General features: G+C 31.8%; 1 protein-coding gene across 1 annotated transcript; it reads left to right on the top strand.

Annotated features, from left to right (window-relative positions):
* The first annotated feature begins 111 nt into the window (after positions 1-111).
* Positions 112-24171, top strand: LOC134691331 (aspartyl/asparaginyl beta-hydroxylase-like). Its single transcript, XM_063551787.1, has 11 exons — positions 112-251; positions 2910-3062; positions 8292-10078; positions 12405-12642; positions 14427-14563; positions 15618-15812; positions 16923-17060; positions 18028-18163; positions 19171-19262; positions 21181-21311; positions 22275-24171. The coding sequence occupies exons 1-11, from the start codon at positions 185-187 to the stop codon at positions 22423-22425; spliced, it is 3225 nt and encodes a 1074-aa protein (XP_063407857.1). The 5' UTR covers positions 112-184; the 3' UTR covers positions 22426-24171.
* The last annotated feature ends 546 nt before the right edge of the window (positions 24172-24717 follow it).

Below are 24717 nucleotides of genomic sequence, written 5' to 3'. Positions count from 1 at the left end.
AGATATTATTTCATTATTTGTTAAATGATAATTTTTAATAAACTCGATTTAAGACGGGAAAAGTATTGCGGAGCAATTTAACATAATCGAACTTTTTTATGTTGACCTGGAAATGCATTGCAAATATCACTTCCGGGGGGCACACTATTCCACGTTGTAAACAGAAAGTCGACCCGGTATAAAAATGTCAAAAACTGGAAAGAAGTCTGTGTATACAAACAGTTCAAAGAAACACAGTCAAGTAAAAAACGGTAATACCCTTCAGACTATAATTAGATTGTAATTGTACACTGACAGTGACATAAAAGTTGAAAGACAAGTTAAAAAACACTTGAGACAGTTGAGTTGGATCTTGTCCATGACTTAGCTGTCCAGTGCCAGTGAATTGCATTGTCTAAATACTTACATGGGATATTTTTTTTCACGCCTTCAAGTGTAGTGTCAGATGTTCAGAGGGGGTCTCATTTTTCGACAGTAAACCCCACATTGACAGAAACAAGTGCCTGTGGTTTTTTTTGGGGGGGGGGGGGGGGGGGGTACTGATCCATAATCCCACTTACTGTTTTGTCAGATTCCTGTATCCCGCTTACACTATGTACGTAAGCAATTGTCTTTTTTTGTTATTTCCAGTATCCTGCGAGACTTCATTTCGTGTTTTCACAGAACAATAATTTCACTTTCACATGTCATGCTTACAAAAAATTGTCAGTCCCGCGTCAGGCTTAGACCCCAATGAAACCCACTTCAGACCCCACCTACAATGTATTTCACTTATTTGTGTTTTATGTTGTTCTACAAGTATAAATACAGTGGTCCCCTGGTTGCTGGCAGACTGGATACTGACGTAAAAAAACCTGACAATTTAGCTTTTGCACAGACATGCAGACTTTTATTGCAGAAATTATTGCGTTCAGTTATTATTTTAATTTTTGAAAATAATTTTTGAAAAATAGACGAAAATGCTAGATTAATTATTGCAATGTCCGGAAAATTGGGGTTGAGATATGAACATGATGAATGTTTAATTGTTGGAAAGATTGGAACTTGTTCTAAATCTTTCCTAAGGCAGCTAGCCTCCGTAGCAACAACTACAGGTTTGCTATTAAATCTATGAAATCTATACACACTGAAATAGTTCCCTTTGATTCTCATGTCTGTGCATATATGCACATTTAAACTGAACAATTTTGCTATATTTTTGGAGCAGTTCATTCCAGAATGTTTATCTTTACGTTTTGTTGATGACTTGATGTGCAGGCTTTTTTAACATTTTGTTTAGGTAATTGAGTAATGATACAATTCTAGCATGATTGACAACTGTCATGATCACCAAACAATCAGAGACAAAGGTGGGTACTTACCATGCTTACAAACAATGTCCCACGTCCTTAAATGCCAATCATATTGACCACATAACTAATCAACCCCAGTCTCACATAATTATACAGACCCTTTAATATACATCTCAATACACACATATTTGACCTCATAATCATGATAATTGAATGTACAAATTTATATATTAATAGATATTTGATACATAGAGATGATAGTACTTGTTTTGATCTACAACTCATAAAGTGATTCTGTAAATTGTGTCTGAAAGATCATGAAGATAGATGATTATTAAAATTGAGGATTAATAAAAAAACAAATTCTCAAAATTTTTAGAAATTTTAGATAAAAAATCTGATATCTGTATCTAAATATTTAAAAGAAAGGCCAATAATTTACTTAATACATCTTCAATAATCATCTGTAATTAGTCAACCATTTAGGTTAATTGTCACATACTACATGTACTAATATAAGTGATTTGCTTGAAACAGAAAAAAATCAAAACTCTTCATTAGCATAATTAGAACAAACCAACTTTTTTTTAGGGTACATTGATATAGGAAGATGTGGTGTGAGTGCCAATAAGACAACTCTCCATCCAAATAACAATTTAAAAAGTAAACCATTATAGGTTAAAGTACGGCCTTCAACACGGAGCCTTGGCTCACACCGAACAACAAGCTATAAAGGGCCCCAAAATTACTAGTGTAAAACCATTCAAACGGGAAAACCAACGGTCTAATAATTGTTTGGTTTAACTGCAATTTAATTGAATTTGTTGCACAAATTAAGGGATTCAATATAATTCAATTTGATTCACATGTAGCTAATTTTACCTGCTGGAAAAGTGCTTTTCTTCATAAACATGATAAAGATCTGCAGATTATGCAATTGTCAGCAATAGCGCTTTAATTTTTTTTACCACACCATACCCATGATACCTTAAGATGATATGTAATTATTCAAACTACTCTTCCAATCATTCCTTGAGTGTTTTTCATCACTTTGATGTTATTATACATGTTATAAGTAGACTATGAAGCTGTTTTTAGTGAAATTTTATTGTTATAGCATTTATCAACTTTTAAAATAACTTATACTTGTATACCATGTTATAATACAATGTATTTTTATTGTATGAAAATTATGCAAATTAATACACACATGGTGGTACAAAAAATCAATCTTGCTGGTGTTAAGTAATAATTTTATTTCATGTGTAACATAAAATTTACATAAACATTTTTAAATACTTCCTTTTTGATCAGTTGACAAGTTGCTAGAGTTCTGCAATGACTATAAAAAGAAGATTGAATCTTCTTTTTTCAGTCATTGAACTATACCAATTTGCTGATTGTAGGTGATTATTGGCAGATCCAGTATCTAGTTAGAACATCTGCTTTTTCTATTATGTAAATGTATCCACGCTTGGTATTATAGACTATAGAGTGATAACAGTCATATTTTCAACCTTGTGGAAATACTTTAAGATATATATTTTTCAGAGTGTGTCCACTGTAATAAATTGACACCAGGATTAATTTCTTTTCTATATTTTATCATGTTTATAGGAAGCACAAAGACAGAAGGAAAAAATGCACAGAAACCAAAAAAGAGTGGTGTATGCTGTAAAATGTTTACATTCCTGTTTTTTGCCGTGATGGTTGCTGGTGTTGCTGTCTTGTATAGCAATGATGAATACAGAGACAAAAGCTTACAGTTTGGTAAGATAATAGGGTAGTGGTATCATAGAAATAAATTGATGTGGTATGGTTGTCAACCAGATTCCTAACAAAGTGTGGATTCATTGTTAATCGTGGGATACCAATTTTGTGGATTTTGTCAGTAAATGTGAGCAGCAATCTTATTGTTCAACAAAGAACACATATTCTATCAGCATGATAGGCTTGTATGCAGACTGGCATATTATAGTTCATGAAATAATGATTTTTTTTTTCCTCCACTTAATATGGCATCCACAAAAATAAATGAATTTACAATTTTTAAAGGGGTATAGACCTGTGTTCAGGGAGATAACGCTTTAAATCAGTTATGTGTTTGTAAAAGTCAAGTATCATCAATGTATTTTAAGCATTTACCTGAAACAGATTGGAAATAATCTATGTAACCTAGAAGCTAAGAATATATTTATGAAAATGGTTGACACAAACGTAAGGGAAACTGTGCCAAAAAATCAAAAATTGATATTATGTTCATTCTGTATAAAAATGCTTAAATTCATAGATATTAAAGTTTTATTCTGCTAGATAAGAGATCCACTATCGATTTTAAATTTAGAGTATCAATTCTCTGCGGTCAGCCATTTTGTCACCTTCTCCGATTTGAACCACGATATGTCATGTATGTCTAAGGACCAAAACTACAGTAACCCAATGTAGTCGTAATTGCGTGTCGATATCTTGTCAATTGTACGGTTGTTTTATTCGACTAGTTACTAACTTGATATGGAGAATGTTCTTATTTTTTTTTAAATAACCATGATCTGTTATTTTTAGACTGATAATATTGGAATTAGTTAAAAAGTCAAATTTCAAATCATAAATAGGTGTTCATTGAAAATTAAATTGTTTTCGAAAATCTAATTCGTTCATGATTCTTTTATGTAATAAACTTGATTCAAATAAATTAGGATCTTCGCTCCACTGATCACCAACATGGTTAAGGGTATTGTAAAGGGTGAGTTGACACGTCCAGGTATTCAAGCTATTTCCTGTCGAGCTTGCAAATTCATGCACCGTTTCACTTCTTAGGGTATTGATCAGTGTACACGGCCGATAACTTATAACTTTCCATTTTGAACCATTAGGTGTATAAAATACATCTCTATCTCGTCTCCGAAAGTGATATAATATATAGTCATTACTAAACTCATACGCTTGTTTATGAATAACATTTCTGGTGTAAAGTAAATCATTTATAAAAATATAATTCTAACATGACGTCCTTCAAACACTTTGAGTACACACCCGTGTAAAATATGAATATATTGCATTGGCTGTTCCGATCGTACTCCCACGTCATATGTTTTTTTTATGAATGAAGTACCCGACGTCATAGAATGATGACGTTATGATTTAAGATCATTTAAGCATTTTACGGGAAAATACACGCTTTTGATACCAAAAATCATCACAACAAGTAAACGTAAACAAACGATGCTAAAATGTGGTATAAGCCCATTTTTTATATACATAGACGACATATGATCACATATAAGTGAGTTATCATTAGAATTCATCCAAATCTATCTAAATATGTTTTGTGAATAGTTTTAGCATGTCACTTATTCTGTTTGCTCCGTTCTTTTACGCCAATCTAAAAGTGCGTTAATTTATGGGAACGGCAAATAATGGCCTCCACCTAGAGCGCTTCGATCCAAAAAAATTGCCGTATTTGTTCTATAAGAATCGAAATAATTCATGGGGGCTTGAATATATCTAGATTTTACCACGGGTTGTCCCTTTATGCCGATATTTTATACAAAAAAAAACAAAAACAGATTTGATGAAAAAAAATCTATAGATACATATTTTTATCAAGAATAAATTTGGTAAAATGTAATTTATACCCGTTGTCAATAGTCAGGGACATCTATATAAGTTCTTGCAATGGTGAAGGACATATGGATTTAAAAAAATGTACGCACTTGTCGACCATTCGTATATACGCCTGGATAATAAGATACAAAACTATAGCGCAAATTAAAATATGTACATGTATACATTAAACGTAAGAAAGAAACATACATTTTGCGTAAATTGGGGTAAAAGTTTTGTAAAATGACAAGTCCTTGATGCCAACAGTAAGTAATCATCAAATAGACTATTGTATACCAAAAGAAGAAGAGATTTAAATGCAGGTCGATATATAACTTTAGTTGTTTGATCGAAGTTATGGACATTTATATATCAATTTGATTGTTCCCGAAAAAAGGAAGAAATTTGTCATCATCACAATTGTTCCGACATGCATGTAATATATATGCAACTGGAAGTACACTACTAATCCCTGAGGGATGTGAATATTTTCCAGGAAAACTATAGAGTATCAAAGTTTCAAATCAATTTTGGGATTTATTTTCTCTCTTGATATTCAATAAAAGCAATTTGAATAATAAACTGCTTGTCCGCTTTAGGGGTATTCTTGCCAGTTGAAACAAACTAATAATAACATTAAACCAGATGCTCCGCAGGGCGTAGCTTTATACGACCGCAGAGGTTGAACCCTGAACGGTTGGGGCAAGTAAGGACACAACATTCAAGCTGGATTCCGCTCTAAATTTGGATTGTGATTAAATAGTTGACACAGCATAGGTTTCTGACACAGAATGAATGTATTCAAATGAACTTAAAATTTTTGTTTTCTCTTTAATAGAGCAATTCACTATGCTGTTGAATATTAATCTTCTCAAAAAAATGTTTGAAGAAATTTTCTTTTTATTTATGAAATTTCAAATGAGAAAAATTTAACCCAATTTTTTATTCACATCCCCCTTTCCCTTATTCCAAAACTAATCTCAATTAAAATATTCTAATGGAGTTTGCAACAATTACTACTCATTTAAATACATGATTCATGATGGTCATATCATACAATCAACACCTTTATTAATTAGTCCTTTGATGTCGATAGCTATGAATGCAATCAGCTGATTATTGATTGATATTTATGTCAAAATCTTAACGAGTTCAAGGTGAATTCCGAGTAGTGTCTGATTGGTAAAGTCAGAGAAACCCGAAAAAAGTAAATAAACAAGATGGCTGAAAATAAATTGTTATATATATATATATCTTACGCCAAATTCTTTCGCCAATGACGAATTTTAATCGCCATAATTATAATTTTTTCGCAAATTGCGAAAATGGCGACCGCCAGCGAAAACCCTGTATATAATACTTTAGCTATTTGACCAACAATGTATAAAAAAATTAACGAATTTAGTGTCATCTCCTATTTTTATACGACCGCAAATTTTGAAAAAAATTTCGTCGTATATTGCTATCACGTTGGCGTCGTCGTCGTCGTCCGAATACTTTTAGTTTTCGCACTCTAACTTTAGTAAAAGTGAATAGAAATCTATGAAATTTTAACACAAGGTTTATGACCATAAAAGGAAGGCTGGTATTGATTTTGGGAGTTTTGGTCCCAACATTTTAGGAATTAGGGGCCAAAAAGGGCCCAAATAAGCATTTTCTTGGTTTTCGCACTATAACTTTAGTTTAAGTTAATAGAAATCTATGAAATTTTGACACAAGGTTTATAACCTCAAAATAAAAGTTGGGATTGATTTTGGGAGTTTTATTTTCAACAGTTTAGGAATTAGGGGCCAAAAAAGGGCCCAAATAAGCATTATTCTTGGTTTTCGCACAATAACTTTAGTTAAAGTAAATAGAAATCAATGAAATTTAAACACAATGTTTATGACCACAAAAGGAAGGTTGGTATTGATTTTGGGAGTTTCGGTCCCAACAGTTTAGGAATTAGGGGCCAAAAAGGGACCCAATAAGCTTTTTACTTGGTTTTCGCACCATAGCGTTAGTATAAGTAAATAGAAATCTATGAAATTTAAACACAAGATTTATGACTATAAAAGGAAGGTTGGTATTGATTTTGGAAGTTTTGGTCCCAACAGTTAAGGAAAAAGGGGCCCAAAGGGTCCAAAATTAAACTTTGTTTGATTTCATCAAAATTGAATAATTGGGGTTCTTTAATATGCCGAATCTAACTGTGTATGTAGATTCTTAATTTTTGGTCCCGTTTTCAAATTGGTCTACATTAAGGTCCAAAGGGTCCAAAATTAAACTTAGTTTGATTTTAACAAAAATTGAAACCTTGGGGTTCTTTGATATGCTGAATCTAAAAATGTACTTAGATTTTTGATTATTGGCCCAGTTTTCAAGTTGGCCCAAATCGGGGTCCAAAATTAAACATTGTTTGATTTCATCAAAAATTGAATAATTGGGGTTCTTTGATATGCCAAATCTAACTGTGTATGTAGATTCTTCATTTTTGGTCCCGTTTTCAAATTGGCCTACATTAAAGTGCAAAGGGTCCAAAATTAAACTAAGTTTGATTTTAACAAAAATTAAATTCTTGGGCCTCTTTGATATGCTGAATCTAAACATGTACTTAGAGTTTTGATTATGGGCCCAGTTTTCAAGTTGCTCCAAATCAGGATCTAAAATTATTATATTAAGTATTGTGCAATAGCAAATCTTTTCAATTGCACAGTATTGTGCAATGGCAAGAAATATCTAATTTCACTATATTGTGAAATAGCAAATTTTTTTTTAATTAGAGTTATCTTTCTTTGTCCAAAATAGTAAGCAAGAAATATCTTATTGCAAGAATTTTTTTAAATTGGAGTTATCTTTCTTTGTCCAGAATCAACTTAAATCTTTGTTATATACAATATACAATGTATATTCACTTTTTACTACCAACTGATAAATTTAAATAATCTTTACCATTCAGTGATAACAAGCAGTTTTTTACATCTCAATATTTTATGATGTATTTAAATGAGTAGTTATTGTTGCAAACTCCATTAGAATATTTTAATTGAGATTAGTTTTGGAATAAGGGAAAGGGGGATGTGATTAAAAAATTGGGTTCAATTTTTCTCATTTGAAATTTCATAAATAAAAAGAAAATTTCTTCAAACATTTTTTTGAGAGGATTAATATTCAACAGCATAGTGAATTGCTCTAAGAGAAAACACAAATTTTAAGTTCATTAGAACACATTCATTCTGTGTCAGAAACCTATGCTGTGTCAACTATTTAATCACAATCCAAATTTAGAGCTGAATCCAGCTTGAATGTTGTGTCCAAACTTGCCCCAACCGTTCAGGGTTCAACCTCTGCGGTCGTATAAAGCTACGCCCTGCGAAGCATCTGGTTCTATATATTTGAGTTTGATCTTTGTTTCAGTTGAGGTTGTAAAGAGAAGTGTGTTAGAAAAGTATGAACAGCACATTAAACCTTTGATTGATAGCCAAATGTCACCTGAACAACAAAAACAAAATGAGGGTTCACGAGGCGGAGGGAAAGAGGCATTTGGCAAAAATGAAAAAGAGCTGGAGTTAGAGAAAAAGAAAAAGGCTGAGGAGAAGAGAAAACATAAGGAGGAAAAGAGAAGAATTGCAGAATTAAATAGAAAACTAGAGGAAGATAGGAATAGAGAGAAGGAAGAAAGTAAAAGGAAAGAACAAGAAAAAAAGAAACAGGAGGAAGAAAAGAAAAGGAAGGAAGAACTGAAGAAACAAGAAGAGGCAAATAAACGACTTCAAGAGGAGAAAGCAAAACAAGAGGAAGAGATCAAAATAAAGAAAGAGGAAAAGAAAATACATGAAGCAGAAAAGAAAAGAATTGAAGAATTAAATAGAAAACTAGCGGCAGATAGGAAAAGAGAAGAGGAAGAAAAAAAAAAACAGGAAGAGGAGAAAAAAAGAAAGGAGGAAGAACAGAAAAATGAAGAAGAAAGAAAAAGGAAACGGGAAGAGGAAAAGAAAATACATAAAGCAGAAAAGAAAAGAATTGCAGAGTTAAATAGACAACTAGAGGAAGATAGGCAAAGAGAGAAGGAAGAAAGTAAAAGGAAAGAACAAGAAAAAAAGAAACAGGAGGAAGAAAAGAAAAGGAAGGAAGAACTGAAGATAAAAGAAGAAGAAACAAAGAGGAAACAGGATGAGGAAAAGAAAATACATGAAAAGGAAAAGAAAAGAATTGAAGAGTTAAATAGAAAACTGGAGGCAGATAGGAAAAGAGAAGAGGAAGAAAAAAGACAACAGGAAGAGGAGAAAAAAAGGAAGGAGAAAGAACAGAAAAATGAAGAAGAAAGAAAGAGGAAACAGGATGAGGAAAAGAAAATAGCTGAAGCAGAAAAGAAAAGAATTGAAGAATTAAATAGAAAACTAGAGGCAGATAGGAAAAGAGAGGAGGAAGAAAAAAGACTACAGGAAGAGGAGAAAAAAAGAAAGCAGGAAGAACAGAAAAATGAAGAAGAAAGAAAAAGGAAACGGGATGAGGAAAAGAAAATACATGAAGCAGAAAAGAAAAGAATCGAAGAATTAAATAGAAAACTGGAGGCAGATAGGAAAAGAGAGGAGGAAGAAAGAAGACAACAGGAAGAGGAGAAAAAAATAAAGGAGGAAGAGCAGAAAAATGAAGAAGAAAGAAAAAGGAAACACAAGGAGGAAAAGAAAAGAATTGAAGAGTTAAATAGAAAACTGGAGGCAGATAGGAAAAGAGAAGAGGAAGAGAAGATAAAACAAGAAGAAGAAAAGAGAAAACAGGAGGAAGAACAAAAGAGAAAGGAAGAAGAAAGGAAAAAGAAAGAAGATGAAATCAGAAAACAAGAAGAGGATAAAATAAGAAAGGAACAAGAAAAGAAAAGATTAGAGGAGGAAAAGAGGAAAAATGAAGAGGAAAGAAAAAGAAAGGAGGAAGAAAAAAGAAAAATTGAAGAAGAAAAAAGAAGACTGGAGGATGAAAAGAGGATGAAAGAAGAAGAGAACAAATCAAGGGAATTAGAAAGAATGAAGGAACAGGAAAATGAAAGAATCAACCAAGAGGTTCAAAAACAGCAACAGAAGGAAGAAGAAAAGAAACTCCAAAAGGAAAAAGAAAATACATCATATGAATTCAACTCTTTATCAAACCCTGCTGATTTTGCCATTAGAGATCTTCTGGATAATGCAGAAAACTCCTTATACATAGTAAGTAGTATTTATTTTAAAACATAACTAATAAAATTAGATGTATGTTTCATTGTAATAAGTGATGCTGATTGGCTACTCTGCAATCTTGCGTTATTCCTTAAGCAATTTCATTACACATTAAAATTTATCATTCATGATGAAACAAGGTCACACAGAAAAGTGCACAGGTAAAAACTTGATAAAAATTGTGTTTTCATGATCCTAGCTAAAAAATGTAATTAAAAGTATTGAATGCTTCTTTTTGTAACTTCATAGGGTTGTTAAAGCGTTGACTGTGTGCACATTTTAAGAATGAAACGCCTCCGGGCTACATACAAAATGTACTTCGGTCAACGCTTTTACACCCCAATGAAGTTACGAAAAATAAGCATTCAATTCTTAAACTAACAAGTTAGTTGAAGAGCTGTTCAATATTTTATTGAGGGTCCATTTGAATAGTCCACTACTGCATCACTAGCTAGTCAACACCGAGGTTGTAAGTTGAACCCGGGCACAGGCAGGTGCACTCAACTCCAATCTTAATTGACTCAGATTGTACTTTTTCCTACCAATAGTTGTGGTTCTCTCCAGTTTCTAATTTGAGTAGTCCACTACTGCATCACTAGCCAGTGAACACTGAGGTTCTGAGTTGAACCCCGCCACGGGCAGGTGCACTCAACTCCAATCTTAATTGACTCAGATTGTACTTTTTCCTACCAATAGTTGTGGTTCTCTCCAGTTTCTTATTTGAGTAGTCCACTACTGCATCACTAGCCAGTGAACACTGAGGTTGTGAGTTCAACCCCTGCACGGGCAGGTGCACTCAACTGCAATCTTGACTCAGATTGTACTTTTTCCTACCAATAGTTGTGGTTCTATCTGGGCTCTCAAGTTTCCTCCTCCAATAAAAACTGACCAGCATAAAATAGCACAATAGTGTTGAAACTACCATTAATCACCAATAAATCAATCAAATAATGTTTAAGATTTAAATGATTTGGATGATATAGATGCTTTGAAATTAATAAACTCTGGGGTGGTTACATTTTTGTAAGAAGTATTTAAGAGGGGGGATAGGACCTGTATCAGGACTACGGGATCGATGTTTTTAAGCTTGGAATTTCGGGATTGACTCTTTCAGGATCCAATAAATTATTTTTTTGAATTTCGGAATGTCGTGATTTACTTTATTTAAATTCGGGACCTTGGGATTTCGTGTTTTTAGGCCCGGGATTTCAGAATCAGGACCTCTCCTATCCCCCCTCATTAAAAAATTGTAAGTAAAATGATTCATTGGCTTTTGTTAAATGTCACTTTCAATACCATCAGACTACCAGTATTGTGATATTTTATGGCTTCCAGTTTTTTATTGGTTTGATGACGCAATAGTACCCTGATTGCACCAGAGACCATTAGATTGGAAAACTAACAATCCTAGTGAATTTAAACTGGAGTCAAATGTACCTTACAGGTGCATGAGCCTGGATTCAAATTCACAACCTCAGTGTTGACAGGCTTGTGATACAGTAGTTAAACTACTTATAAAAAAGAAGATGTGGTATGATCATGATGATTGCCAATGAGACAACTGTCCACAAGAGACCAAAATGACATAGACATCAAATTAACAACTATAGGTCACCGTAGGGCCTCCAACAATGAGCAAAGCCCATACCACAAGGTCAGCTGTAAAAGGCCCCGATAATACAACTTAGTAAAAGACAACTCGGCTAACGAGGGCTTTAGGTTAATTAAATGAAATTCTTATGATATAAATGGTTGGAATACATTAAAAGGCCTCATGACATTATATATAAAATAAAACAAGATAGACATCTTGATCTAGAATTTACTGTGGGTTCATGAAAAATTGTACTCTCTTGGGTATTTCATTTCTTGGTTTAACAGAATAAAATTGAGTCTCAGAAAGGAAATGGGGAATGTGTCAAAGCGACAACAACTCGACCATAGAGCAGACAACAGCCGAATGGGTCTTCAATGAAGCAAGAAACTCGCGCACCTGGAGGTGTCCTTCAGCTGGCCCATTAAAGAAGTCTGAATACTAGCTTATAGAAAATTTATACTTTGTTAAACATTAAAATTTTGTTGTTAACGTGTATCAAAGAAATCGATGAGAATTGGTATATATGACGAATAATGATTAATCCAAAAAATACACTCTTGGTTTTTCAAAAGCTATGATATACCAAAAATGTATGATTAGCTTTTAATGTTCTAAAAATCAAACTGATTTGCAATGGTATTTCAATGAAAAATTAAAATTAAAAATATTTCTTACGATTTGAAAACGTTAAATTGATAGAAACAATATGTTTAATTCCAGTTAAGTGATGAAGAAGTTCTAAAAATGTGTGAAGAGATTCTGAAAAAGTATCCAAAAAGTCCGAGAGCAAACTTCTTGAAAGCTGAGATACTTATTAAAATGGCAGAAGAGAAGCAAAGTAATACCATCCTAGAGCAAGGTATTACACAATACCAAAAAGTCTTGGACCTACCAGATGTTCCTTATGCTCTGTTGGTAGATGCTGGAACAAAACTTGCTGAAAAACAAGTTTTTAGAGGTAAGATTTGAAATAGAGTAATCTTCCTTAAAGACTTATTACCCAGGATGCATTAGATTCTGACAATTTGTAAAAGATAAAATTTGTGATTAAGTCAGATTAAGGCAAATTATGAGTAAACAATATTTGGTATGCAGTTGTGTTATAACATTGGCACATCTAATAACCATTGAAATAGTATGACCCATTCCTTTTAGTATTGGTACATTTGTATTTTGATTTTTTTGCAAAATTTACATGTTAAATATAAAAAAGAAGATGTGGTATGATTGCCAATGAGACAACTATCCCCAAAAGACCAAAATGACACAGACATTAACAACTATAGGTCACTGATCAGCCTTCAACAATGAGCAAAGCCCATACGGCATAGTCAAAAGTTTGTTTTTCGTAAGTTTTAAAAAATGAAACACCAAAGTATGTACTGTGAAAGTACTTTTATTCGTGGGATACCAATTTTCGTGGTTTTCGTGGATGACTTTATCCACGAATTTAAGTGTCCATCGAAATAAAACAACCATGAACCAAATCAAGACATGGAAAGATCCCCATCGGTATTTTGACTACTGATATGATCTAGAGAATATATTGAAAATCGCCAAGCCTGAGAATTCTTTAATAGCAGTCACAGAACTACAACCGCATGCATGATTGATTATATTCATTTAATCCTTAATAACATAAACTGTACAGCTTTTGATCTTTTACTTCTTTTAAAAGCATTTTTAATCGATAAAAGTCAGATATCCAGTATGGATATGCTAGTATGATAAAGTGTTCATTTTATATCCTCATAGTTCTCGTACATATGGGAAATTATAATTTAAAGCTGGGTTTGATTTTGATAAGAATTGTTTGACAATTCTATTCTAGATACGTTTATAGCATTTGTTTATGTAACCGTTTTCTTTATGTGACATGTTTATGGCTTAATTAACACCTCCAATGGTGTTTAATCTGTGAATCACTTTATCATGGGTAAATTAGTGTTATCACTAAGATTTACATGGGTCAATGTTTACTTTGCAATTTCCTCAATCTAGACATTTTGTAACCTTCTTTTCTTAAAAGGCTTTAATTTTTTTAAATTTTTTATTTTAAGAAAACTTAAATCCACGAATTTAAAAACCCACGAACATGTAAATATTCCTCAAACCACGAAAATTGATACCCACGAATTAAAGTACTTTCACAGTATAAGGGCTAGTCAGTGATTTTCTTTTGATAATAATGCAGTTATGTTAGCACTGGCATATTTTATTTCATTGATATTATTTGGGCCAGTACCTTCAGTCATGGTTCTTTGACTTTAAATGTTTTGCAAAAGTTGAAACATTGCCATTTTAATTGACACATTTGCATAAAACTATCAAAATTACATACAGAAAAAAAATATCTCCTCGTTCAATAATTTAGGAATGAATAGTAATTCCGATTCCAAACTTTAGTTTTGAATCTAATATTTAAAGCACAATGGTGATGCTGATGATGGGTGTTTTTAATGACCTTGTAATACCCATGATGGTCTTGCACAGTAGGGAGCACCATCCATTCCCTACTTCTAACCTACTTTATTCATTGAACTGGCATACAATAATCTATACCTAGTTGCATTGCATATAAATATATGTTGTACACTTTCATCTTTAGATCCAAATAAATTTGGGGTTTCCAAAAGCCAAAAATGGGCAATTTTTATATCAAAACAAAAAAGGTGAGGGAACTGGGATACATTTTCTATAGCATAGCTCATAGATATTTAAATTACAATTTAATATTTTAAGGTTGGAATGGAAAGGCAACAAAGACCTGGAGATTTTTATCAGACAAATATCCAAATGATGTTAAATTAAAGAATAAGTTAGGTGTCAGCTATTTAATGGCTAATCATAATGAGGAAGCTAGAAAAACATTCGAAAAGGTAAGTTGGACATTCACCATTTCAGAATCTAAAGGACTATGGGTAATCTCATTGTTCGTACACCAAAATGAAAATAACAATACGTCATTGGTTGAATTTCCATTGTTTAGAACGTTTTAAACCAATCACAGTGTTTTGGTGTACAATTTTGGAAATATTACCCAGGATGCATTAGATTCTGTAAAGGCAAATTGCATTCAGCTTTACATGTTTAGTACTGTAGCTGCAAAATAGTTTATTTACGCTTTTTGGTATTTAGCTGACTCTTCTCTGAAACATCCTAGATCCGTCTAAAAATAAACTTCTGGCATCACACAACAATCATGTTTAAATTATAATGACAAAATTTATAAATCGTGATGCAAAATTTTAAGGTAACATGTATGACTTTAAGTAATGCACTAAATTTCCATATAGGTGTAAATTGCACTTAATTTCCATACATGTGCAAATATACCTATACTTTCTGTGAAGAATTTAACGATTTACAATAAAAAAAAATTAAGGATTACTAGAGGGGGATGTGATATTGTCTCGATAAGACAGCAACCAATGGACATGGATATTTGGCAGGGGGGAATTTTCTCAATAAGAAACTTGTCAATAGTGACATGCTCTAGTATTATTTGAACACAGAGTTTGAAGTGTTATGTTCTTATCAATGAAAAATCACACAAGATAATTTTTTAAGGATTTGAGTTTACAAAAATGAATAAAAAAAGAGGTTTGATTATGTTAATGAGACATTAAACCAACAGTTTAGTAATATATAGTGGGTCCCATTGGGGTCTAAGTGTGATGCGGGATTGACGATTTTTCGTAAGCATGAAACGTGAAAGTCAAATTATAGTGTCGTGAAAACGGGAAATGAGGTCTTGCGGGACCCGGGAAATGACAAAAAAATGAGAATAACTTACGCACATGGTGTAAGCGGGGTACAGGAATCTAACAAAACAGTAAGCGGGATCCGGGAGCAGAACCCCCCTATGAGACCCCCTATATATGATAATGAAATCCTCCACCAGGCACATCTAAATTAAATCATCTATTACAGGTTTTAGAGATGGACCATGGAGATGGATTGGCCAAAGTTCATCTTGGATTTATTATCAAAACAATCGACAATGATCCTGAGAAGGCTCTACCATTTTTGATTGAAGGGGTGGCAAGTGAAGCTGAAGGCACAAAAGATGGAAGATTCTATTTTCATCTAGGGGATGCATTCCAAAGACTGAATTTACTCAAAGAAGTAATTTAAGCAAAAAGTCATTTTATTATACTGTGGATTCATCTATTTTTCGTGGGTATCAATTTTCGTGGAAAGAAGAAAACTGGCATATTTGTGGATATTTAAATTTGTGGTTTTGGAATAGTCTGCATACATTTCTTTAGAAAAGTTGTATATTGTTGAACATTTTTATTTGGGGTTTCCCTATCCCCACGAAATCCATGAAAACTGGTATCCAATGAATATTAATGAATCCACAGTAACTAAGATTAGGAAATATTTAAGGATGTTTAGAGCTAACTTCCTGATGCATGTAGAGTAAGACTTTGGTTAGTTGCTTTCTTTGTTTACATATAGTGCAATTGTGATTCGGATGATGTCCAATCAAGTTTGCATATATAATTAACTATCCCTGTAAATATCAGTTGAAGATGTCAATTTCATTTACAAAGCTTGTGTAAACATTTATATAAACAAAGCATACAAGCCAACCAAATTCTAACTGTAGGAGCAGAAGAAATTAGCTATAATATAATACTGAAAAATGTATTAACTAGTGCTAAGTTTGATAAAATATGCTGCATGTAAATGCCAAAATTGCAATACCTTAGGATCGCAAAAAAAACCTCACATTTATATTTTCTGGAGTGATAGTTCAGTGATCACATTATTTAAATTTCACATTTTGCAAATTGTCAAGGATTTGTAATAATGCACACATTTATTTATGAATTTACATTAATTTAATATACCACAACTACCTGAGTGGGTCATAACACTGGTGTCCTTTTCTGTTCATTTGTCTGTTCAAAGTTTATATTTTGAAATACCTTCAGCAGTCACTTCCTGTTTGACAGGTGTCGGATTAGATAGGTTACACTGTATTCCACAAAACACAGAACAAGTTTGAATTTTGGTAGGGTCACATTTAACGTTGTTGAGTTATGCCCCTTTACAAATGATAAAAATGCTGAATATTTTGTTTCTGTTCTCTAACTTTAGTTTGCCTCAACCAAATATATTACACTTATACATTTATACACAATGCAGATCAAGTTTGAATTTTGGAAAAATAGGAATCTAATATCTGTTCTAAAAATATCAATGATGTAATTGTTAAAAAATTTGTAGGCTTATAAAATATACAAGGCAGGAGCTGAGAATGGGTTGTTTCTGTCCACTATACAGAGGTCACTGTATAATGTAAACACACTTACTGGTAGACCCTGGTGGACTGCTGAAGAAACAGGATACACAGAGGATTTAAAGGTACAGTGAAACCTGTTTTATTTTTGTCCATCTGATGAGTTAAGCCTTTTTCAACTGATTTTTGTAGTTCGTTCTTTTGTTGTACTGTTATACCACTGTCCCAGGTTAGGGGGAGGGTTTGGATCCCGCTAACATGTTAAACCCCGCCACATTATTTGTGTATGTGCCTGTCCCAAGTCAGGAGCCTGTAAAATCAGGTTGTCGTTTGTTTATGTGTTACATATTTGTTTTTCGTTCATTTTTTTACATAAATAAGGCCGTTAGTTTTCTCGTTTCAATTGTTTTATATTGTCTTATCAGGGCCTTTTATAGCTGACTATGCGGTATGGGCTTTGTTCATTGTTGAAGGCCGTACGGTGACATATAGTTGTTAATGTTTGTGTCATTTTGGTCTTTTGTGGATAGTTGTCTCATTGGCAATCATACCACATCTTCTTTTTTATATTAGGAGTCTTCTTGAGGAAATGCAAAACAACTGTCTCTTTATAGACAGGTGGTCTTATAATACAGGTTCAATCTACATTTCATTTAACAGAGGGACCAAAAAACAGTCTATGTTCTAATGAATAGGTTTATAAAGAGAAAAAATGTGGAATTTTTCTGTTCTCTAACTTTAGTTTGCCTCAACTAAATATTTTGAAACTCATACACAATGCTTATTAACACAAAGCACAGATCAATTTTAATTTTGGAGGTGTCACTTTTACTGTTCTCAATTTATGTCTGTTTAGAAATGGAAACATTGCTGAATTTTGTGTTTATGTTTTATATTTTAAGTTTTTCTCAAGCAAATGGACACATCCCCTATTTATCTTTTATTAAGTTAGCAGTTTGTTTACATTTAAACTTATATTGTTGAACATGCTATTAAAGAACAGTCTGTCATTAAAAAAAAATCCACAGAGATTTTATTTTTTAAAGATACTATTGAAAAATTAGAAGTTATAGCAAACCAGTTATTTTTCAGCTTTTTGAACAAAGTTGGAAAACCATTAGAGATGAAGGAATGGCACAGCTTGATGCAAATACTGGAGGATTTACACCAGAATCAGAAAATCTTAGAGAAAAAGGAGAATGGAAACAGTTTATTCTTTATCAGAGAGGTTAGATATAATTATTCCACTGCATGTTGAATTTATAGCAAAATCAACGTTTGATTGGTTGAAACTATCACATGTGATGTTGAACAAAAATTCATATTCCCCTCTGAGTATCATATTCCCCTCTGAACGTTGGTTGCCTTGTGAGACATTTGAAAACAATTATGTAAATTGTATATTCAGAAGTAAAAGTATAAGCAGTGGAATAAAACATTCATTTCCCATGGCTTAGTGAAATATGAAGATTTGTTCAACCTCAAAAAGTCATTTTTCCTTAGGGCAATGCCCTCATGAAATATGATTTTCATGTGAACAAATCTTCATATTTCCCTCAGGCACAGGAAGTAAATAAAATTGAGAATGGAAATGGGGAATGTATCAAAGAGACAACAACAAGTAAATGTATATTATTGAATGATCCGAGAAGGGATTAGACCTAAGGCTTAAAAACTATATGTGTTCTGACAATCCCAACTAACCTTTATTTTAACTGCATACCATAATTTTTTTTTACCACCACAGTATGGGAGGGGGTATTAAATGTTTAGTATTGGCCATCTGTACTTCTGTTTGTCTGTACGCAAGTACCTTACCAAATTATATACAGTTTTCTAATTTCAGTTTGCCCAAACTATGAAAATTATACACAATGCTTATTATGGACACTTGCCCCACTTTTTAATTTTCTTAATGATGATGTTATCAACTTAGTTTTTATATATTCTAATAAAAACAGCTTTAACAATAAGAATACAGATTAAAGAATGAAAACAAGACGCTGTAAATTTCATGCCTATGAAATATAGAGCACTTGATTAAACAGTTAAAACATATTAGAACAGAAATGTTACCAAACAGTAGGTTTGAATCCAGGGATAAGACGGTAAGTTACAAAGAAAATAATGGTGCCATGAAGAGTTGTAAGGGTGGAGGGCATTTTTAAAGATGGTTTAAAAACTAAGAGGGGCTCAATTAAAACAAAAAATAAATATGTGTTTTTTTTCCTCCAGGACAGAAAAATAAGAAAAATTGTGAAAAAGCACCAAAGACTTGTGAGTTGATAGATAGAATGGAAGCAGTAAAGACAAATAAGCGAGGGCAGGTAGGAATTAGGGATATAATTTAGATAAGGTACAGAGAATATGTGTATTTTAAAAAGGGGACATATAGAGCAGAATTGTGAAAATACTTATATTTGTGGGTTACCAATTGTTTTGTGATTTTCATGAATGGCCTTATCCAGGAATTAAAGTATTCATTAAAATATAAACAATTTTTGTTCAAATCAAGATTCAAGACAGAAAGATCCCAGTGTACAATAGTTTTAGTTTGACTTCATTGATACCTGCATATCTATAGTACATCATATATAAGCAAACACAATATGAATTTAAGGTGGTACCCAACACTTTAACTAAAATTAATTTGGCTTGTTTAATTTTCATAATTTTTTTACAAAGTATTTACAATGACCTTTTGAGAAAAATATAAAAATTTGAACAAATTTGAACCAACAGTTTTATCAGAAAAAATACACTGGTAATATAGCAACTTGAAAAACAATTATTTTGATCATTGAGAAGCTTAATATTCCCTAAACAAGACAAGGTAATAAGAACATTTAGCTGATTTTACAGAGTTATCTCCCTGTAGTGTTAGGTACCACCTTAAGACAGGATTTTATTCATTTAATATTTTAAAAACCTAAATTGTCATGGAAAGTTAGTTTCAGTAAGGGAAAGTCAGATGATATTTGATAATGAAGTGCTGAATTTTTCGCCTTATTATTCTCATACAAAAAAATTTATTTGTCAGAAAAGTAAAATCAACAAATTTCAGAACCCATGAACATGTATCTTTTGTTGAAACCAAGAAAATTGATACCCAAGAATTAAAGTACTTTTACAAAAACATGAAGGAAAATGATTGAAAAAAGTTTTCCTTGGTGGTAATGAAGGGGAGGATTTTAATGAACATCACTAAATAAAATACCAAGATTATTCCCCTTTTTACTAAGATTTTTGGAATGGTCACATTGTCCATTGTTATAAAAGAGACAGCTATTTTTTTACCTTGGAAATATTCTTGCCTTCTGTACCATGTAATAGGGGCAACTGGAAATGCTGTACCCCATATCAAAAACAATAAATTTTGATTGCAATCATTTACACAAAAACTACTGTATTTTCCATTACCAATAGCCTATTTTAGTGAGTGAGGATAGCAAACACAAATCCACTAGATTGGCACTAGAGAGAGTACATGCTTGGTTGGTTATGTAATAAGTTTTTGTCTCCCCTGCAATAAAAGTCCTGGAAAGTGAGACCTAGGTATTGCATATCTGGTGATGACTTCTCGGCACAGGCTTCAACTTCAACCATTGCTTAGTTTTCTGCTTTAGTTAGTTTGATAGGATCTATTTTTGATAGATCAATGATATTTTGTATGAAGTTGCATTACTATCAGTACAAATCAGACCTTCAGATTTTTATACCCCCGCTTTAAAAAAGGGGGGTATACTGTTTTTCCTCTGTCTGTCAGTCTGTCAGTCAGTCCGTCCTATGAAACTTTCGTCACATTTTTCTCAGGAACTACACATCCACCCTTTCTGTAATTTGGTATCAACATTTATATATGTTAGCCATACCGTGTGATGCGTTTTCAGATTCATCACTTGACAACTTCCTGTTTACCGAACACTTGTATGATTTAACACATGATAGCCAAGTTGAAAATTTTCATCACATTTTTCTCAGGAACTACAATACAAGGATTTCTGAAATTTGGTTTCAGGATTTATATAAGTCAGCTATACTGTGTGATGCGTTTTCAGATTCATCACTCGACAACTTCCTGTTTACCGAACACTTGCATATTTTTACACTATTAATATTATCCACTTGCAACGGGGGTATCATCAGTGAGCAGTAGCTCACAGTTTCACTTGTTTTTTTTTCTGAATTTTATGCTGTTAGGTGAGACATATCTCTGTGTCAACAGTTTGTGATTATATATTTCAGGCAAAATTTTCTGTTATCCATCCAGGAACACATATATGGCCTCATTGTGGTCCTACCAATTGTAGATTGAGGGCACATCTAGGACTGAAAGTCCCTACTGGAATTAACATCAGGGTTGGCCAGGAGAAAAGGTCAGTAGTAACTCTGAAATACCATATAGCGGGTTATTTTCGCTGGGTGTAAAATTTTGCTGATTTTCGCGGATAGAACAAACTCGCCAAAATAAAAGGTATTGATAAAAGTTTAGAATCCGCTCAAATAATAACTGCCAAAATATTTGGTATACCTTATTCAATAAAAATCGCTAAATTTTACACCCGCAAACATAACCATTAAACAGTACTTCTTGCTGTTAATTCAGAAATTATAGACATGTTTGTGTTTTTATTATTGCAAAAAATGCAACAGGATTATAATCACAATAACTTAAACTCTCCTTTTGAATTTTTTTATATTAATTAAACAGGATTTTACTCAATATTGCAAAAACTACATCCCATTTTAGTGTTAAATGACAAAATCAAAATAATTTCTGAAGTTGCAATAATGTAAAAAATATCTATTTAAATTAATTCATCACAAAATAATATTATACAGTTACTGTCTTTTTGATGACATATATATTTGGTTTAATTGACTTTGGAAAAAACTTACATTCACTGAGTACTATGGTTGAGGTGAATACCAGTTGATTGATTCGAAATAAAAGAAAGCTACCCACCATAGTGGAAAAGAAGCGAATACATTAAGAGGGTAAAATTACTAGCCTCTAGTAAAATAATGTAAGAAGTTTAATGTGAGACAACAAAAATATAAGAAGAGAGAAAAACTGACCAAAAAATAAAGAAAAAATTGCATAAAAAATAAACAAATGAGAAAATACATTAATTGTCATATTAAACCTGACAATAACAATAAAATTGAGAATTAGATAAAAACAATTGTGTGACAGAATCAATTAAAACAATTGTGTGACAGAATCAATTAAAACAATTGTGTGACAGAATCAATTAAAACAATTGTGTGACAGAATTAATTTAGTGTGGAAAACGTGGTAGATTGGGAATTCAAAAACTTCTCTTTTTACATTTCAGAACCTGGAAAGAAGGAAAGTTTATCATATTTGATGACTCATTTGAACATGAAGTTTGGCATAATGGAAATGAGTTAAGATTGGTGTTAATAGTTGACTTTTGGCATCCTGAATTGACAGAGGAACAAAAAAAGACATTGTCGCCTATTTAACTGAAGGAGATCATGAATAATATTCAAAATGGCAGCCATATCTAAAAATAAAACTTTCAGCAAGGGAGGAAAAGATCTGTGTGGAAAAAAAGTTGTTTGAATTTGATTTCTTAAGTTTTTTGCATTGAGAAAATTAAAATGGACCAAAATTGTAATAATTGTATATTTCCTATACTTAATCATCACAAGAGCTTTATCAACGTTTTATAAAATGACATTGGGATAAAGTTTTTTGCATTCAATAAAGGGGCCAAAATTGTAATATTATATATAAATCGTGATATCATATAGAGGTTAAGTATTAAGTGAGATTTTTTTTTTAAAGTATTAAAAGATTATTAATATGTTAACAAATGAAAGGTTATTTTTCACCCTCAATTTTATTCTGACATCGAACAGCGCTGTGTTGAGATGTGGCTGAGAAACATTCTTAAATTTGAAAGATATGTTTATCCTTATTTAGCCTATGACGTCATTGATGTCACATGTGTATTTATTTTCTGATGATATTTTCTATCTCAAGAGATTATCATGACATGAAATAGTTAAAAAAGATAAAAGGAAAAATACAAAGAAATGGCGATATTGAAATATTATCAGAAAAATAAAGATATGGCAAATGAAATAAACATATATTTGAGATACCATAGTCATTTTTTCAATGATATGATTTAATCATTTATGTTTTGTGAATATCATCTTTGGTGCTTTTTGTTCATATCTACAAAATTTTATTTTTTGGTTGTAAATTTATATTTTATTTCTTGCAGTATTTTGTACTTTTTATTGTTATGTTTATTTTCAATCTCATTAAAATCCGCTGTTAGTTTTTGCTTTGGTATTCTCCATCATAACTAAGAGCGACCATAGTGTTCAACAACATCGGATTTTGATAAAAATTGTTTATTTTTTAATTATAAAGAAAATTGGAAACCAAAGTATTCAGTCATGATTTTTCAGATTAGAAAATAATTTTTTATCTGAAAATATTAAATCATTTTCATTTATAAGATAGCATAATTTCTTAAGAACAAATAGTGCTGTGTAAGCAGTGTAAAGTGCTTAGTATTTTTTTCTGAGTTTTTCTTGTTGATTTTTCCTAGAAATTTGATTTCAATTTGTTTTTCTACATGTATCATTTGTTTATCCCACATATTTATTTTATATATTATTACAGTATAAATCATTAGATTTTTATTGTAGTAGATTTATGTATCTATATAAAAAAAATTTGAAAAATAAGAGGGAGAAGGCTTTTGGATGTTCTAATATTGGTTGTTTGGTGAATGGTTGCTGGAAAATTTATTTTGTGTTGAATCTCTACGTCATAATGTATAAGTTTGTTGAGGGTCAGTCAAAAAATAGTTTTATTTGGAAGCGAAAGCAACATGTTTTAATCCTAAAGCACATGTTCATCACTATAAGCAAAAAGTATGTATAAAATTTCCTGCCTAGTATAGTGCCTTTTATCATATAATTGTCAATAAATTCCTTCATTTACTAACATAACTAAACATTTATATTTCTTGATACTTTTCATAGTTTGATTTGAAAATCATTTTTATAAAGAAATGGGGTAATATTTTGAAATATATTTAGATCACATTCCAAAAAACCTTTATTTTTATACAAAGGGTGATTGCATTTTCTGTTTATAAGGATATATGAGATTATTTGTGTATACTACAGAAAAGTGCATTACTCTTGTGAAATTAAAATTTTGATATTTCAAAGGCATAACCTATATGCGAGGTTATATTTTCATGTTTTTTTTTCGTACCTTGATTCTTCTTTTCCTTAGAAAACCATAGCAAGTTTACATTTTCATAATTTTATCTTCATACAAAAATTTGGGTAAAAATATCCACCTCCCTCCCTTTCAATTTTACAATATAATTTTCTTAATAAACAAAAAGTGATTCCCATAAAAAAAAAAGGCAACTCCTTGGTATTTTTATAGATCTACGAAAGTTAAAACACATGAGGATTTTAAATGAATCTTTCTTCCTTCCAATTCAGTGCAGCCCACTCTCGCCCACTTAAATAAAAAAAACTGACCATTTCTGACCCCATTTTTATCCAGTCACTTAAATTCTTGATGAGCTGTCATTTGTGTTTTAGGTGATGAAAATCTGATAAAGTTGAGTTATATTTGTTGTAAGATACTAATCTTTTCATGATGTGAAACTAATTTTGTGTTTAAAATATATTATAGTATATAAAAAATAAATTGTCCTTTTCCAAATAAGATTTTATTTCTATTTTGTATAAATATAATATTTATTAATTGAT

The sequence above is a fragment of the Mytilus trossulus genome, chromosome 11, assembly GCF_036588685.1.
Source record: "Mytilus trossulus isolate FHL-02 chromosome 11, PNRI_Mtr1.1.1.hap1, whole genome shotgun sequence".
Taxonomy (NCBI): Eukaryota; Metazoa; Mollusca; class Bivalvia; order Mytilida; family Mytilidae; genus Mytilus; species Mytilus trossulus.
Note: the sequence above shows the minus strand (reverse complement) of the source record. Positions and strands in the feature narration are given on the sequence as shown.

Bases quoted from the DNA above. Each gene is read 5' to 3' on its own strand.
- LOC134691331 (XM_063551787.1), top strand. From the start codon at position 185: ATGTCAAAAACTGGAAAGAAGTCTGTGTATACAAACAGTTCAAAGAAA. The intron at 3,063-8,291 runs GTAAGATAATAG...TCTTTGTTTCAG, and splicing joins AGACAAAAGCTTACAGTTTG to TTGAGGTTGTAAAGAGAAGT. The intron at 18,164-19,170 runs GTTAGATATAAT...TTTTTCCTCCAG, and splicing joins GTTTATTCTTTATCAGAGAG to GACAGAAAAATAAGAAAAAT.